Source organism: Talpa occidentalis, unplaced genomic scaffold (genome assembly GCF_014898055.3).
Source record: "Talpa occidentalis isolate TD23 unplaced genomic scaffold, MPIMG_talOcc4v2.1 talOcc4.13, whole genome shotgun sequence".
NCBI classification, from domain to species: Eukaryota; Metazoa; Chordata; class Mammalia; order Eulipotyphla; family Talpidae; genus Talpa; species Talpa occidentalis.
The window spans coordinates 13,088,605-13,106,074 of NW_023601322.1; the positions used below are offsets into that span (position 1 = coordinate 13,088,605).

The following is a 17,470-nucleotide window of genomic DNA, read 5'->3' on the forward strand; positions in this document are numbered from 1 at the left end:
CTACTAAGTAGTTCTGAGCTCAATATTGGATCATCAAGAGGTGGCAGACATTACTTGCCCAATATCAGAGTGAGTGATGGAATCAGGATTAAGGGCAATCTTAAGCACTAAGCCACAGTAAAATAAGAAACTAGTTTAAGAATATGAATTAGAGTCTCCCTGGTGGTGCAGGCAGCTGAGCGCAGAGCTGTGAAGCTGTCCGCAGCCTCTGCAGTGTGGGTTCGATCCTGGCCGGCCGGAGAGATACCCATATGGCACAACAGACCTCTCCTGACGTGCCCACTGCTCCCCTCAGTCGTGTATTGCAGTCAGTCTGCCTGTTCTGTTCCCCGTTCTGTCTCTGGTGAATCCTCTCACCCTCCCACACATCTGGCCTGTACCCTGGTTCTTGTATGCATGAATAAATAAATCTTAAAAAAAAAATGAATTAGTTTATAAAATAATCTGACCTCACTTATTTTTTGAATAATACCTTCAATGGTCTGAAAATCACATTTAGAGTCTCTAGGTGGACATTCTCAAGTATAAAAAATAGAGAGTTAACCCTCACACATGTTGATATCAATGTTAACTGTCAGGAACTAAGAATGACCTTCATAGACTAATGAGTAAGTCATACAGCGCCCTACAGGAGGTTAACTTAATACCCACTATTCTCAAATAGTCTGGCAAACAGTCCCCAAATTTATCTAGGTAATCACTAAAAATACTACTTTTGCAATTTCTCTCCTGCATTTTACTGCTATCATGTTAGACCAGGCCACACCTTTTTCACAGATAAATGGAAAAAAACAATATAAGTGGCAAAGGTCTTAGCTACCATTTTTTTTTTTTTGTCATTGTTTTTTAACCAGAACACAATGAGTCTATTAAGAAGAAGGAGACACTTTCATAGATATAAGCAGGCTGTCCTAGCTACTACTTTGAATCCTCTGCTAGCAAAAAAGGATGGGAAGATACCAAGACTTCAAAAGAAAGCATCATGTGCCTCCTCTCTGAATGTTACATTTCTTCTTAGGCATAAATCGCTACTAGAAAGGATGATACTGAAAAGGCCTCCATATACCACAAAAGACAATACCAAGCCGACTTTTCTTTATCCTTCTTTTCCCCTGAGTAAATAGTTTAACTCCCTTGATATCTTTTAAAAGATGTATTTCTTTTGCTAGATTAAATTAAGATGCACTATTGATTCCATTTATATAAAATGTCCAGAATAGCAAACGTATAGATACAGAAAATAGATTAGTCATGGCCTGGGGGGAGGAGGTGTTGGGAGTGACGGCTGAAGAGTGTGGGGTTTGGTTCTGAGGTAATGAAAACGGTCTACAATTGGCTCTGGCAATGGTGGTACAACTTGCATATAAAAATCATTCAGTTGTACACTTTAATGAGTGAATGATATGGCTTGTGAATTATACATCATTCAATTAATAAATAATTGCTTAACCAGTCAACTTTCTTGACCAGAGAGGACATGCCAGCCACCACCCCATGTTCTCTGTTCTCTTTACAGATAAGTTCCCAGGGAGGGTTTTCAGAAAAGGGAGGTCACGAATATGGAAAGAGAGAAAATAGAATAAGCCATGAAGTGTGATATTTGAACTGGAGGTGTCAGTGTGAACTCTGCATGTGTGTGTGTGTCCACAAGTGTTCACATGTGTGCACCTAACTCCTACCTTTTCTAGCCTATTAACTGAGAAGCCCAGGAGCAGAGCAATGGAACAATCCCATTGAGGTGAAGAATGACAATAATACATAGTGAATTTTATTTTTATTTATTTATTTATTTTTTTAATAGAGGCATGTTTTTTATTTATTTATTTGTTTGTTTGTTTTGTTTATACATGCACTGGGTACAGTCAGAAGCGCGGGAAGGTGAGAGAATTCACCAGAGCCAGAGCAGGGAGCAGAGCAGGCAGAAGGACCAAAGTACACTGCTGAGGGGAGCAGCGGGCGGCAGGAGAGGTCTGTACGCCATGTGGGACCCTCCTCCGGTGGCCGGGGAGCAGCTGGGGATCGAACCGGCGCCGCAGAGGCCGCGGGCAGCTTTGCAACCCAGCGCTCAACTGCTGCACCACCGGGGAGGCCCCATAGTGAATTTTAAAGTACACACAACAAAAAGTTTTGTTCTCTTTAAAACATTCACCTTAGACTATGAATATTCAAAATTGGTTTTTAGTTTCTTTTTGAAAACTTCCCTTAGTGTGGGTAAAGGTCTACAGTGAAACATTGTAAACCATTTAGGGTAGATGTTATATTTGTAAACTGTTATCAGCATCAGAAGTCAATCATGTAGTTTCTTGTATTTAAAAAGTACAATAGGCATTTCAAATACTTACTTCCAGTTCTGCTGAAAGATCCCAGAGACATATTTGTCCATCGTGACATCCAGTTACAATTGTGGACCCGTCATCTGTTAAAAGTACTGCTGAGATGCAATGTGTCGGTGCTTTGCGACCCCAAAGAACAATGGGTAGGACAAGGCTGTTTCCCGCCATTGTGTTTTCAAACCTGGAAATGTTGTAAGAATAGTGTCAGATATTAGAATATTTTCTTCCACAACCCATGTTATACATTTTTATTATAAACTCAACTTGAACTTAAATAGTAGGAATTCTTCTAAACACTATATATAGTATACATCATGTAAAACATGTGACATATATAAATATATAAAACCTTACTTTATATATAATCTAATTAAAATCTCAGTTATCCTCGTATCAAATCCAGCAGTTCTGTTATCACTCCTCTTTCACAAGTAAAGACAGTTGAGTCATAAAGAATCACAAAGTCAAGAGTGAAGGAATGGAGCGCAGATCAAAGGTCACACAGTCCAATTTCAAAACCTGCAGTCTTACTCCCAATGACAGGTGAGGTCTCCAAATCTTGCTAAGCCTCCAAACCATCAATAATGGAAAAACTCGGTGTGGTTTCACAGTGTGCTAACCATTAAAAAGAGTTATGTTCAGTGAGAAACTCATTCAACCATATTTATTACAAACCTATTATGTCTCAAGGTCATGTCTTTTGTTGTAAACTCTGAAACTTGAGGGGAAAAGATTTTCTCTTTAAACTTATTTCTGCACAATAAAAATTTCGTCTTGAAAAGGGGTTTAAATTTGAGGTGAGTCACGAATGAACCGGTGCATGCTGGAGTGCACCTCTTACATAGCACACAAATAGAAGGAATTATTTTTTGATCTGACAAAATCAAGATCGAGCCGGTGAAATGGTTATTAACTGTGTGGATCAAGACTTAAAAACTAGGGTCTCCCCGGTGGCGCAGCGGTTGAGCGCTGGGTTGCGAAGCTGCCCGCGGCCTCTGCAGCGCTGGTTCGATCCCCGGCTGCTCCCCGGCCACCAGACGAGGGTCCCACATGGCGCGCAGACCTCTCCTGCCGCCCACTGCTCCCCTCAGCAGTGTACTTCGGTCCTTCTGCCTGTTCTGCTCCCTGCTCTGACTCTGGTGAATTCTCTCACCCTCCCGCGCTTCTGACTGTACCCAGTGCTTGTATAAATAAATAAATAAATAAATAAATAAATAAATAAATAAATCTTTAAAAAAAAAAAAAAAAGACTTAAAAACTAGGTCAGAGAAGGTATGGAGAGAAATGGAGAGTGGAACAACAATCAAAGAGAGTCCATGGAAGACAGAAAATTCTACCAGATCTTATGAGATAATAGGGGATCACCTATACGCTTAACATATGGTCAATCAAAAGAAATGGTCACTATAGTAAATATTTTTTCTGCCAAAGATTTTTAAGTGACAAGAAATGATGAGGATGTAACTGTGAACTATCCTAAGAAATTTTCAGAAACACTTAAAGGAATAGCTACTTTCTGTGAAAGAAACTGATTTAGTTGCCATGGTCTATATGGCTAGCTGCCGTTAGCAAAAACATTTGCTTTAAACCACTGCCTGTACTCATTAAGCAATTCATAAAAACTAAAACTAAAATTTATTTTAAAAATCATTGTGGAAAGAATATGAGGCAAGTGAAAAAATTATGAATGGTGTTGGAATGTTTACTTGGAATAAATACTAAAAACATATGAAAACAACCTATATTTTTATCTTTTATTTTTTTAGAGAGCACATGGCTTTCATCACTTTATTTCCCCCCCAAAAAAAACTTCATATTTTTGCTACAAGGAAAAGATACTTTTAAGGAAAAAACTCCAATTTAATTTCCTACTAGTAAAACTTTGTACGTATCACGTTCACCATTTCATATACTAGCAGGACACTAACAAGTATTTCTGTATTCCTAGTTGATATTAAAGAATGAAATCAAGCACTAAACCAATTTTAATAAATTTGGTACAGCATGTTCCTGGCTGAGTAACATATCCAACATGATGATTTTCGCAGAAAGAGAATCTGGAAGGAGTTCATTTTTCCCTGGTGACAACATTCAGTATTAAGTTACATCACCCAGAGAAGATTTCTCTCAATTAAATGAACTCACAGCATGGACCACAATATGGTGAGATTTGGAAACACCATTTCTCTAGATAGCTGAGGACTCATATTCAATGCATACTGCTAAGCTTACAGAGATGCAAATATATACATTCAGGAAAAAGGGATACGGGCATGACAGGAGAGGTGCCTGTGCTGATGTAAAAGGAAAGAAAATTCTGGCAGTGACAAGGCACCTCAAGTAATAGGTCTTAAAACAAGTGAAAATGATCGTCCACAACATGATAAAGGTACAACTTACGTCATCAGAAAACATATCAATTTGTGTGTATATATTTAAGATTTTATTAACTTTTTCTGTGAAATGAGTTTCCTTCATTTATTTTATTGTACTCTTTTAAAATTATTGCTTTGGAACATAAATAATGAATATATACAGAAAAAAAAATCTCATTCCAACAAAAATGAAAATACCTCAAGACATTTTTCTAATTTCTTAAAGATTTAATAAAACAAAAGTGAAACTTTACTAAAGCCACCAAAACCACTAAGAAAGATGAACTGAAACTACCATTAAATTGGCAACCAATTAAACCTAGTTCTAAAGCAAAAAGCAAAAAGCAATTAAAGCAAAAAGTGGGCACATTAGCCAGATCCTAACCATTTAAATAGGGAGGAGGTAGGAATCAACGTTTGAATACCTTTAAACTGAATAATGACAGATAAGCCAAGACACACTAAATTGGCACATAAGAGAGTTTTTTAAGAAAAATAAAAGGCAGTGATAATCCAGAACATGCTCTTTGTAACCACCATCATTCAGCTACTCATGCACCAAATAATCCTTTCTTTGTTTCAACATTATCACCTACTGTATGAAGGAAACTAAATATGTACCCAAAAAAGTTTCACTAAGTGGAAATGAAACACATCACTGAACAGGATACACTGGTGGGGGGTGAGTGGAGGAGGGAATATTTTTTTTTTTTTAAATCTTTTTATTTTTTTTTTATAGAGGCATGTTTTATTTATTTATTTTGTTTGTTTGTTTGTTTTGTTTATACATGCACTGGGTACAGTCAGAAGCGTGGGAGGGTGAGAGAATTCACCAGAGCCAGAGCGGGGAGCAGAGCAGGCAGAAGGACCGAAGTGCACTGCTGAGGGGAGCAGCGGGCGGGGCAGCAGGAGAGGTCTGCGCGCCATGTGGGACCCTCCTCTGGTGGCCGGGGAGCAGCCGGGGATCGAACCGGCGCCGCAGAGGCCGCGGGCAGCTTCGCAACCCAGCGCTCAACCGCTGTGCCACCGGGGAGGCCCAGGAGGAGGGAATATTTGAATGTAAAAGATCCAAAGCAGGGTCCTCCCCGGTGGCGCAGCGGTTGAGCGCTGGGTTGCGAAGCTGCCCGCAGCCTCTACAGCGCTGGTTGGATCCCCAGCCCCCGGCGAGGGTCCCACCTGGCGCGCAGACCTCTCCTGCCGCCCGCTGCTCCCCTCAACAGTGTACTTCGGTCCTTCTGCCTGCTCTGCTCCCCGCTCTGGCTCTGGTGAATTCTCTCGCCCTCCCGCGCTTCTGACTGTACCCAGTGCTTATATAAATAAATAAATAAATCTTTTTAAAAAAAAAAAGTCCAAAGCAAAAGTGAACAAATGAAAATGAACAATCTGATATAGTATTAACATTAATATAAATACTTCAATAGAACAAAAGAATAATCTGATATAGTACCAACTTTAATAGAAAATGAAGAAAGTTACCTTACCAACTCTCCAAAATATTGTGAGCAACGTATTCATATGTTGCATGCTAAGACATTAAGGGAACATGTTAACTTTTAAATTTTAAAGTTATAATAGACGTTTCTAAAACTAGATGCTTCTTAAAACAGAAGAATACTAGGAACATTCAATTTTCATTTATCCTTGTATCCAAAGTTGGCTTCCAATAATATTTAGAGATTGGTCACTAAACAAAAAAAAAAATTTAAAGATCTATTTATTTATACATACAGGAACTGGGGTACTGGCCAGAGGTGTGGGGGGCGGGGTGAGAGGATTCACCAGAGACACAGTGGGGAACACAACAGGCAGATTGACTGAAATACACTGCTGAGGGGAGCAGCGGGCGAGTCAGGAGAGGTCTGCTGTACCAGGTGGGTAGCTCTGCGGCCTGGGGTCAAACTCATGCTGCAGTGGTTGCAAAGTTTTGTCATCAAACATCAGTTCTATATTCTAAGGCTTATGCAACCTGTGATCTGAGGTTTTGTCTTCTCATCAGGAGTTATTTGTAAAAATTAATTTTAAATCATTATTAAGGGCAGAAAAATCAAATCATAATGAGGAAAGGTATTAGGGATTTGAAAAAATTAAGCTAATCATTTTTGGTTACTTTAATTTCATGTATCTTTCTACTTCACCTAATTTTTCCTATTACCTATTTTTCAGTTATATACAGAAATGAAACCATTTCAGTTAACAACAAAAATTGAAAGAAACACTGAACTTACAATCAGAAGAACTGTGTTCAAATCCTCACTCCTCTATGCAGTCTTGGAAAAGATCTTCCTCTGGGTCTCAGCTTCCCCATCTGTAAAAGGTGGACAATATCACACTCTTTTCAGAAGGCTGTCATAAAGACTAAGAGAAACCACATGCAATGCAGCTAGTAAAATGCTTAGTACAGGGCAGGTGCTCAGGAAACATTAGTTAAAAAAAAAAAAACACAGATCCTGCTACTTTACATATTGCTTCCAGCATCATCACTTGAATGTTTAAAAAAGTTGGACTTTTTAAGATTTTTTAAACATTAATGTTTAAAAAGTTTAATGTCTCATTGGCTTTTTGTATATGCCTGTCAAATGCAATTCCATTATCTCAAATATAATAATTCCACTCTGCATGACTTTATTAGAAGTAATACTATAAACCGCTATCCCAATACTAAAACTAAAAGCTTTCAAATTAAATTCTGATGTCATAATAAGTTGTGTGCATGTAGAGCCAAATTCCCAAGTTTTCATTTGTGCCTATACCAGTATTATGATAGCAGGTAAAACAGACACAAGTCAACTATCCAATGGGGTACATGCACATACAAATTACCTCCAGACTATGGAGACACAGAAGTGGGTATCAGGACCTAGACTTCAATGGGTCCAGGAAGAGTTCTTGGGAAAAATGATGAATGAGAATGAATAGGAATTGACCAAGGAAGAGGTTCAGGGATAAAAGAGATAAAAGGCCTCAATTCTTTCTGGATGATAAGCATAGGAGGACAGTAATTCATAGGACAAAGGCAGAATTTGAGACAACCACCACCAGCCCACAAACACCAAATCATAAAGGGGTCAGTAAGCCATCTATAGGAATTTGGAGTTCAGCCTGACAGCAACAGGAAATGGACCAAGTGCTTAAAATCTGAATTTTCTTTGCAGAAAGATCATTCTACCTACAATACAATGGAGAGGGATAAAACTCTGGGTTTGAAACCCAATGAGGCTGAGCACAGTACTGCAGGTAAGAGATGACAGTGCCTACATTTTTCTCAACCTCTCATCACTTATTTCTGGTTCTTTCAACTGTCTCCTCTACTAATCTCTAAGCTCTGTAAGTACTACCGCCATAGGATGCTTAGCATAGTGTCTACCATAGAGGACATCTTTAATAAATGCAGGGTGAAGGGTAGTAGTGATGAGATTGGTAATAAAACAAAAATGAGCATTATCTTAGCTGTGTAATAGCGCGGACTTGGTGTTCAACACACCAAACTGATACAGATGCAATGTGGGTTTTGATACAGGCCTTACACAAAGGTATACCAAGAAAAAAAAGAAAAAGTTTTGAAATGCTAAAACCCTCTACACAGGGCCTCCCCTGGTGGCCAGTGGATGAGCGCTGGGCTGCAAGGCTGCCCGCAGCCTCTGCAGCACCGGTTCGTTCCCCGGCCGCAGGCGAGGGTCCCACAAAAAAAATAAATAAATAAAATAAAATAAAACCCTATACACAAAGGATAGGCACTATTATTATGATACTGATGCCCAGTGAAGTCATAAATTCATATTCTAGTATGTCAGATAAATTATTCTATACCTAACCAGAACTTACCAACTACAGAGTCTGATAAGGGAATGATACTACAAGGCTTCACACTAGTCTTCAGGGGGGTCCGATTGTAAAGAGATATAATGGTCTCATCAGGGGATACCTGAACAGGGAAGCAATATACTAGAACTACACAAGATAGCATGAAATTTGGACTAACACAGAGAAAAACCGCATATGGAAAAAACTCATGCAATCAGCTTGAGTGCACAGTGATTACAAACTTAGCTAAAACAATGAAAGTTTTTTTTTTAAATAATAAATTTTATTTTTATATTCCCCATACAATTGCAACCCCCCCATTCTGACCCCAATCCCTCCCCTCCCGCCCCCCACCCCCCAAAAAGTGTCTCTGGTTCATAGTTTTTTGTTGATTTTGAACAATGAAAGTTTTGATAGAAAAAAGTAAGACATTATAGAAGAACAATAAATCACATACTTCAGTGAAATAAGGACCAAGGCAAGAAGACATAAATGACCACTACTTTCCGAGCAGAGGGGCAGGGGGAAAAGAGAACACAAGCATGACAGGAGGGAGGGAGGAAAAAATGAGACACAAATAGAGCAAGAAACAGAGCTGTGATGTGGTCTCAGAAAAATCGTAACTCAGAAAATATTTCCATAAAATGGTACCAAAGAACGCAACAAAAAGTGTTCCACATCAACAGCAAAAATACAATCACTCTTTGTCTGGATCGGTAAATCAACTCATTGCAAAAGCTGATGAAATATGTGCCTGCCTCCCACTGCTTTGCTCCTGTTTTTTCTACTTAAACTGTTGAAGAGGAAGGGCTTTTGTAATTGACAAAAAAAACAATATGACTTCCTAATCTGGAAATAAGAGAAGCACAACGCATTGCCACCTCACAGATTTTTATTTTGGTGGATATTTAGGTCCACCAGCAACTCTCAAGATTACATGAAAAGTGATCCTGGGGCTCAGAGGTGTGGACTGTTCATTTACCACAAAATTCCATTTACCAGAAAACTTCACCCTCCAATCATTCTGGTTAATCAAGATTTTACAAAAACACATTACCCAAAGGGAAGGAGAACTTCAGTGCTTATGGAGAAAATTAACACACGTGGGCTCAGTGACATGTGAGGGAGGGGAGAAAAGATATAGAGAGGGGAGAGTTATCAGCAGGAATGAAGCTAAAACAGGACAAGGTATACGGCACAGCTCCTTCACGCTCTTGTCCCCTTTCAATGGAACGGCCCTCGGTCATTGACTGATCCATTTGAGGATATAAATAGCCCAGGCCCCTTCCCACCAATTCAGAGCAGCTCCCAGGAATCATTTCAACTTCAGAATTCCTCCCATGGTCAACGGAGATTTGTCACACCGCTCAACTTCTCCCTCAATCCAAACTGCTTCCTTTCCTTCCTTTCCCTGAGTGTTGATGCTAACAGGACTCCCTAATAAATCTGAGAGCTTATCTCCATCTCAGAGCTGCTCACCAGGGAACCCAAACTGTAAAAATAATCTTATCATGGAACCCTGCAGTATGAGATATGAAGTAATGTCTAAAATACATAGTGGGAGAAAAAGATTCAGCGTAGTATGAAAATACACTGCCACGTTGGGTTTTAGAGATATATTGATATATGTATGTACATACATTTATACAGACATATTTAGAATAAGTCTGTGTTGATATCAAATCCCTTCTATCCCTTCTCCTCAAAATAGTAATGAGATTACTTCTGAAGAGGGAGACTATGAGAAGAGACTGAGGGAGGATCCTAATTCTTTTTTTTTTTTTTTAAGATTTATTTATTTATTTATACAAGCACTGGGCACAGTCAGAGGCATGGGAGGGTGAGAGAATTCACCAGAGCCAGAGCGGGGAACAGAACAGGCAGACTGACGAAATACACTGCTGAGGGGAGCAGCGGGCGGCAGGAGAGGTCTGTGCACCATGCAGGACCCTCGCCCGGCGGCCAGGGATCGAACCGGCGCTGCAGAGGCTGCGGGCAGCTTCGCAAGCCAGCGCTCAACCGCTGCGCCACCAGGGAGGCCCAGGGGGACCCTAATTCTCCAGATAAATTGGCCTTCAGGATTTTCTTCCATCTTAGGTTATTTCACTGTATTCCATAATACACTTTAATAAATAGAGGAATAAGTACAATGGCCACTTCAAGCAGGTTTTTTGTTTGCTTTAAAGATGCACATATGTACACAACATGGAGTTTTCAAAGATATTTTTTACCAAGGATTTCTCTTGAGCCTAGAATCTTTTCAAATGCTAGCTCTTGCTGGCTATGACTGCCCCCTCACAAGCCCCATGAATCACTACTACAGCACCCGAGTTGACACTACCTTTTCTACATGTGGGTGCATCCCACTCACCAGTCTGTGTGCAATGGTTTAGAAATTCATCTGTTCCACTAAAATCTATGCTCCTCCAGGGTAAGACCAGATGGTCTATCTAAGTCACCATCTCTGCTATTTAACCAAGTAGACTGCATTCCACTGGGATTTGAGGTGGTTTATCAGCACCTAGGATAGCTACCGATTTTACCGGTGCTCAGTTTGGATTTATTGAATGAACAGATAGAATAACATAACTAGTAATTATTAAGTTCTCACTGGGTGCCAAGCAGAGAATATTTCCTCTTTCCTGCTGAATCTAACTCCTCCTAGACTCTTTGAGGATTCTACTCCTTTATCCTCTCCCGGTTTTGGTGTAATCTCTTTCTATGAAATTAGCCATTATCCTTCAACATGTTCATATCTCACCTTCCTTTAATACTGGCCTCTTCTTGCAAACATATAATCTTTCTTTCAATCTCTCTTTCTCTCTCCCCCACTCCTCTCCCCCACTCCTGCACATCCCCCTCCATTCTAATGACAATCAACATTTTGGAACCTGTGGTCTTTAACTTACTGTTTCCATTTTCTTACTACAAAAAGCCTCATTTAATTTACTTTCTCACCTCAAACAGACCTAGTTTAAGGTCACTCTTGTTCTCCCTCTACATGAAGAGGGAGTATCTATACGATACTCCAGGACAAAACTCCCCAGTGTTGCAGAGAAAAGCAGTGCCTTGGGAAAGAAGTGAGGAAAGAGGTTGCTTTGACATTAGTGGGCTGCTGGTACCTATTCTTTCTGAACACCACCATCTTATTCAGTCCTTACAATCTTGCAGAGAGGCTGCTGGACATTGCTGATCACTTGCTAATCCCCAAAGCTCTCTCTGGTTTCTGGCACAGCATACTCTTTCAATTACCTTTTCCTCCTTTCTCAGCTTTCTTCTACCTACATATAGGAAGGCCTAGAAAGCTCTAAGAAAATTTCACCTTTCATTTCTGCTTTTCTTTAGGTTTGGCACACTTTTTGGTTGTTCTTGTAAGAAAAAAAACTTAAAATAAAATTTGTTTCCCCGTGTGATTCTCCACAATTATTATTATGAAAATGTTCAAATATACACAAAGTTCAAAAAAGAATATAAATATCACTCATCAAACAATAATTTTCCATACTTCCCTTGTCAATATGAATATACATGCGCACATACCTATATACTTTTTGCTGACTGACTTGAGAATAACCAACAGGTATAACAGTATTTTTTAAGACGGAACTTAAAAATAAGAGTATTCTACTTCATAAACGTCATATACATTCTCAAAATCACCATTATTAACACCACAATTCTCTAATAACATCTACAATCCTGTCCAAACTCACATTACTGTTATTGTCTAAAAAATGTCTTTTGGGCCTCCCCTGGTGGCGCAGGCAGTTGAGCGCAGTGCTGTGAAGCTGTCCGCAGCCTCTGCAGCGCTGGTTCCATCCTGGCCGGCGGGCGAGGGTCCCACATGGCGGGGCAGACCTCTCCTGTCTCGCCCGCTGCTCCCCTCAGCAGTGTATTTCATCAGTCCGCCTGTTCTGTTCCCCACTCTGTCTCTGGTGAATCCTCTCACCCTCCACGCATCTAGCCTGTACCCTGGTTCTTGTATGCATAAATAAATAGATCTTTTAAAAAATGTCTTTTATAGCTTTGTAACCTGGTAAGTAAAAGGTTTATGTTGTATCACTGCATTTGGTTGTCATGTTTCTTTACTCTGTTCAGGACAGAACAGTCCCATCTCTTCTTTTTCCATATTAACTTAAAGTAAAAAAAGAAAGAAAAAAACCCAAACGCTTGTGGAATATTCCACACTTTACATTTATTGAGATTTTTTTAATGATATCATTTACCTTGCTCCTCTACCTCCTGTTTTTCCTCCCCACTATAAGTTGGATGTAAAGGCATCATTAGCTCAATGAAACAGGAATGCTGCCAGTTACAACAGCTGATGCTGTACACGTCACACAGGGCACTAATGGTGCATTGTCCTCCGCCGTGTGGTTAAGACAGTGACTGCTAGATGTTTCCACCGTAACTATTTCTTTCCCTTTAAAACTATCAATACAGAGTGACATGCTGGTGAGACCGTCTGTTCTGCAATATCCCCTGTGAAACTGGTATCCCATGTGATTTTTAAAAGCTACAAAACAGTTAAGGTTATATGTGAAAATCTGGTTTCAGATCAATGTCAATTTCTCCACGGTTCTTTTCTAACACTCAGATGCAAAAGCAAGAAGTATTTCTGTCCCAGGATCACAGGCGCTTTCACAGGAGAGTCTCGATCATCTGCTCTGTGCACTCCTGTGCCCAGGCAGGCCCTTGAGACCAAGGGAGGCAAACTCCAGTTCTCTCCCTGGAGGCTGGGCTGACGTGAGCAAGTGGAGCTACCTGACCCTCATACCAATGGGTCAGATGAGAAGCAGGGGATGCACACTAAATAAATAGCTAAGCAGACTTGCCATAGTTGCAGCAAAAAAAGTTTTTGAAAGGTTACTCAAATTCTCTGAGAACATTCCTTAATCAGTTGTCAAAAGTGTTTTCAAATCCACAGTATAAAATATATGAAGGACTTGATCAAGATTATGAACGTTTTCTGTGCTGATATTTTTGCTACAAATTTACCAAAGACTTGGATAAAATTGAGTCAGATACCAAAGACTTTGTTTATCGTAACACAATGAGGTAGCTAGGCTGTAAAACTGCACCAGAGAAATTACTGCAATGTTCCCGCAGAACAAAGGGTTTCTGGAATTAAAGAGTTAGGAGGGCCACAAGCTTCTGTACGCTAAGCTTGTTAATGAATTGACAAGATGACACTTTCTTATTTGAGTGGTGTTGGATCTACTCCCAAGGAGCCTGACACTGTAGGAATGCTTTGATAAAGAAGTTCCAGCTTTCAATTTCAAAAGGACATGTGGAATGAGCAGATGGCAAGAGGACCACACTTATTTCTTATTGCTAAAACAGCCCTGAGTACATGAGAGTCAGGTTTTTGATGAACTTTAGTGATCTATCTGGTCAAAAAAATAAATCACGGCCTCCCTGGGGGTGCAAAGGGTTAAGCATGGCACTATGAAGCAATCTGAAGCCTCAGCAGCATGAGTTCAATCCCCGGTCAGCCAGGGAGCAACCCACATGGAGCAGCAGACCTCTCCTGTCTCACCCGCTGCTCCCCTCAGCAGTGTATTTCACTCAGTCTGCCTGTTCTGTTCCCTACTCTGTCTCTAGTGAATCCTCTCACACCCCACATCTCTGGCCTGTACCCCAGCTCTTGTATGCATAAATAATCTTTTTAAAAAATAAATAAATCACAATTTTAAACATGATTCACAGATTTCGAGGCCTATGACTCACACTTTACATCTCTACCACCGCCATTTGGATATATGAACTCTTCTGTTTATGCTCTATCCAGCAACAACCTGTCTCATTATCAAGAGTTAAAGATTAAGCTAAAAGCAAACTAGGCCCACCTAGCAAGCCCCTGCTTCTCAGGAATCCCACCTGGTAGATGCAACCTCTACCAACCCCCCATAACCTGCCTCTATTGTCACTTACATGTCCAACCAATCCTATTTCATTCCATCACATTGCCATCAAAACTCTAAACTGAACATGGAAATTTCTCATTGTTCATAAATTAAACTACCCAAAATACAACAACCAAAATTTATTAACTAATTAATTCATTAAACTACCCAGAAGAAAAAAAAAAAAAAAAAAAAAAGAAATAAAAATACTTTCCCAGACTGTAAAGTGAATGTCACAATGGTCAGAGGGCCAGTAAGGAATGCAGTGCGAACATTTGAGACTCACACTGACTAGGGAAACCCCAGCTCCCCCATTTCCTGGCTGTAAAACATGAGGAAATATGTAACCTCTTTCCAAGTCAGAATGTTTTCATTTGTGACATTGCCTTCATTCTTACATCCTATAGACTACAGAAGCATTTTGCCATCACAAATTGGTAAATCCACCACACAAACAGTATTTTATTGCATTCCTATACAACACTTACATTATTTAATATCCCAAAGGTTTTACTTACTCATTTCTCATCTGTCTCTCCCACTATAACATAAGCTCCATGAAAGTGATGGTTTCTGTTTTTTGAAATACCGTATTCTCAGGAATTCTCAGAATTCCTGCCCCATATGAGGCACCCAAATATTCATCAAATAAATGAACAAACTCATGAATGAAGCACGTTTGCCTAGGTCTTTAAAAAAAAATGTAGCCATCAGCAAATTAAAAGGCCTCTTAATATTACATGCTTTGAGTTTTACAGAAGAGTTGCCATCAATTAATTTTTCTTTAATAATGGCAACAATTAATACAAGCCTCCTTAATCAAATTCCTATTAACATAATAATTGTTTTTCATCAGCCATGAGTTTTGCCTGTATTCCAGCATCTTTCATTCTGTGACACATAGACAGCAAGTCAAATCTTAGGATCTACGCAGCAAATTAGTTGACAAGGTTTATTTGAACCAATTGCTACTATGCTCATTAAGGCCCACTAATGAATCAGAAAACTGTTTCTTAAGCTAAGTAATATTTTATTGGTGTAAACATTTTACTTCTACTAATAGTGATTGTTATTGATTGCATTTGAAATGCTTAGAAAAAAGGAAGAAAACTAAAGACAGACGAATAACTCGGATATGAGAGGAAGGCATATTCTCCCTACAGTCACTGACACGTATTTACCACCAACATTCAGAGAGAAATATTTATGTGCAAAAACACTAGTAAGATATCTTCAGAGAGTATAAAGGGTCATAATTTACAACAATTAAGTTAAATGGGAGAAACTGGTTAAAAAGTCATGTATTTCCAGCAATTTTCTCTTCCAAAAGAGCCCACAAAATAACCCTTAGCACTTGAGAAATTTTCTCCACCCTGAACTCACCAGTGCTCTACTATTGTTCCATCATTTTATGGCTGCCACTAACTCAATTATCATCAGTCAAAATTCACCTACATTTTCACTAAACATCACCAATACATTTTGAAAAAGATGTCTAATTTTATTTAAAATATTTAACTTTTTATGTGTAGAATATAAGCTCTTTAACAGAAAAAATTTTAAAAATCCACTAAGGGGGGGCCTCCCCAGTGGCTCAGCGGTTGAGCGCTGGGTTGCGAGGCTGCCCACAGCCTCTGTAGCGCTGGTTCGATCCCCAGCCGCCGGGCGGGGTTCCCGCATGGCGCACAGACTTCTCCTGTCGCCCGCTGCTCCCCTCAGCAGTGTATTTCGTCAGTCTGCCTGTTCTGTTCCCCGCTCTGGCTCTGGTGAATTCTCTCACCCTCCCGCGCTTCTGACTGTACCCAGTGCTTGTATAAATAAATAAATAAATCTTTAAAAAAAAAATCCACTAAGGGGCCTCCCCGGTGGCACAGCAGTTGAGCGCTGGGTTGTGAAGCTGCCCGCTGCCTCTGCAGCACCGGTTCGATCCCCGGCTATCGGGTGAGGGTCCCACACGGCGCGCAGACCTCTCCAGCCGCCCACGGCTCCCTTCAGCAGTGTATTTCGTCAGTCTGTCTGTTCTGCTCCCTGCTCTGGCTCTGGTGAGTTCTCTCACCCTCCTGTGCTTCTGACTGTACCCAGTGCTTGTATAAATAAATCTTTAAAAAAATAAATAAAATAAAAATCCACTAAGACAGGAACTTTCTGAATGGAGTCATGATGCTGGGATTTCTCCTTTCAATAAAATCTTTTGTGCTCTAATCAGCAAAGTAGATTAAAGTGTCAGATACAGATCAAGACAAAGAAGGACAGGCAATGATTAAATTCTAAGTTAATATCATGCATACAATCATAGTATCTTTAAGTAGAAAATAAGGTATCTTTTTACTGGTGACAGGATTTCACCATACCAAACATAAACTCTTAATTTGTCCTGCCTATGACCAATGGCAGGCATATACTTAAGATTACTGACTCTTCCTAAAATGCAACAACGAAATGGCCAAAATAGGAAAGCATCTACAAACCTTACCAACTCCAACTTTATCAAATTTATCTGCCTCAACAAATAAAAAAGGGCCAAAGAAAAATGTAACAGATAAACCTAGCAATAAAGGCACTACCTAGTTTCAGCCTAACTCTCCAAATACTGAAATTATTTCTTTTTTATACTATGAATTTTGATCTCTGTGTGGTAGAATACAAAAAAAAAGGTGGAATATCAATGTATGGAAATTAGAAGTATTTTCTTCTATCAATAGCACGCTAAAATAGTACCTATTCATAAAGTTTTTTAACTACAAATGTAAGATCACTCCATGCTCTTGGATAAGGTGATCTAATAATATCAAGATGTCGGTTTTCCCCAAAATACATCTATAAATGCAATGCCTCCTCAACCAAAGTTTCAGATATGCTCTTTTTAGAAACTCTAATACTAAAATACATAGATAAGAATACAAATCCGCAAACAGCTAGGCTAAATTTGAAAATGTACAAAGAATGAAGAAGCTGCTCTACTCGATGACAGAAGTTTAGAATAGAAAATTTAGGATGAAATTTTCACAAGATGAGGCAAAAAACCAGAGATGAAGTCAGGGATTATCAGCCCGAG

General features: G+C 39.6%; 1 protein-coding gene across 2 annotated transcripts in view; it reads right to left on the reverse strand.

Annotated features, from left to right (window-relative positions):
* WDR7 (WD repeat domain 7) overlaps positions 1 to 17,470 on the reverse strand; it is a 286,826-nt gene that overhangs the window by 264,456 nt on the left and 4,900 nt on the right. For both annotated transcript variants that reach the window (XM_037508477.2, XM_054694021.1), the window contains exons 2-3: positions 6,934 to 7,013; positions 2,343 to 2,514 (exon numbers count right to left, since the gene is read on the reverse strand). In XM_037508477.2, the coding sequence (XP_037364374.1) occupies positions 2,343 to 2,501 (159 nt within the window). In that variant the 5' untranslated portion in view covers positions 2,502 to 2,514; positions 6,934 to 7,013. The remainder of the gene's footprint in view (positions 1 to 2,342; positions 2,515 to 6,933; positions 7,014 to 17,470) is intronic.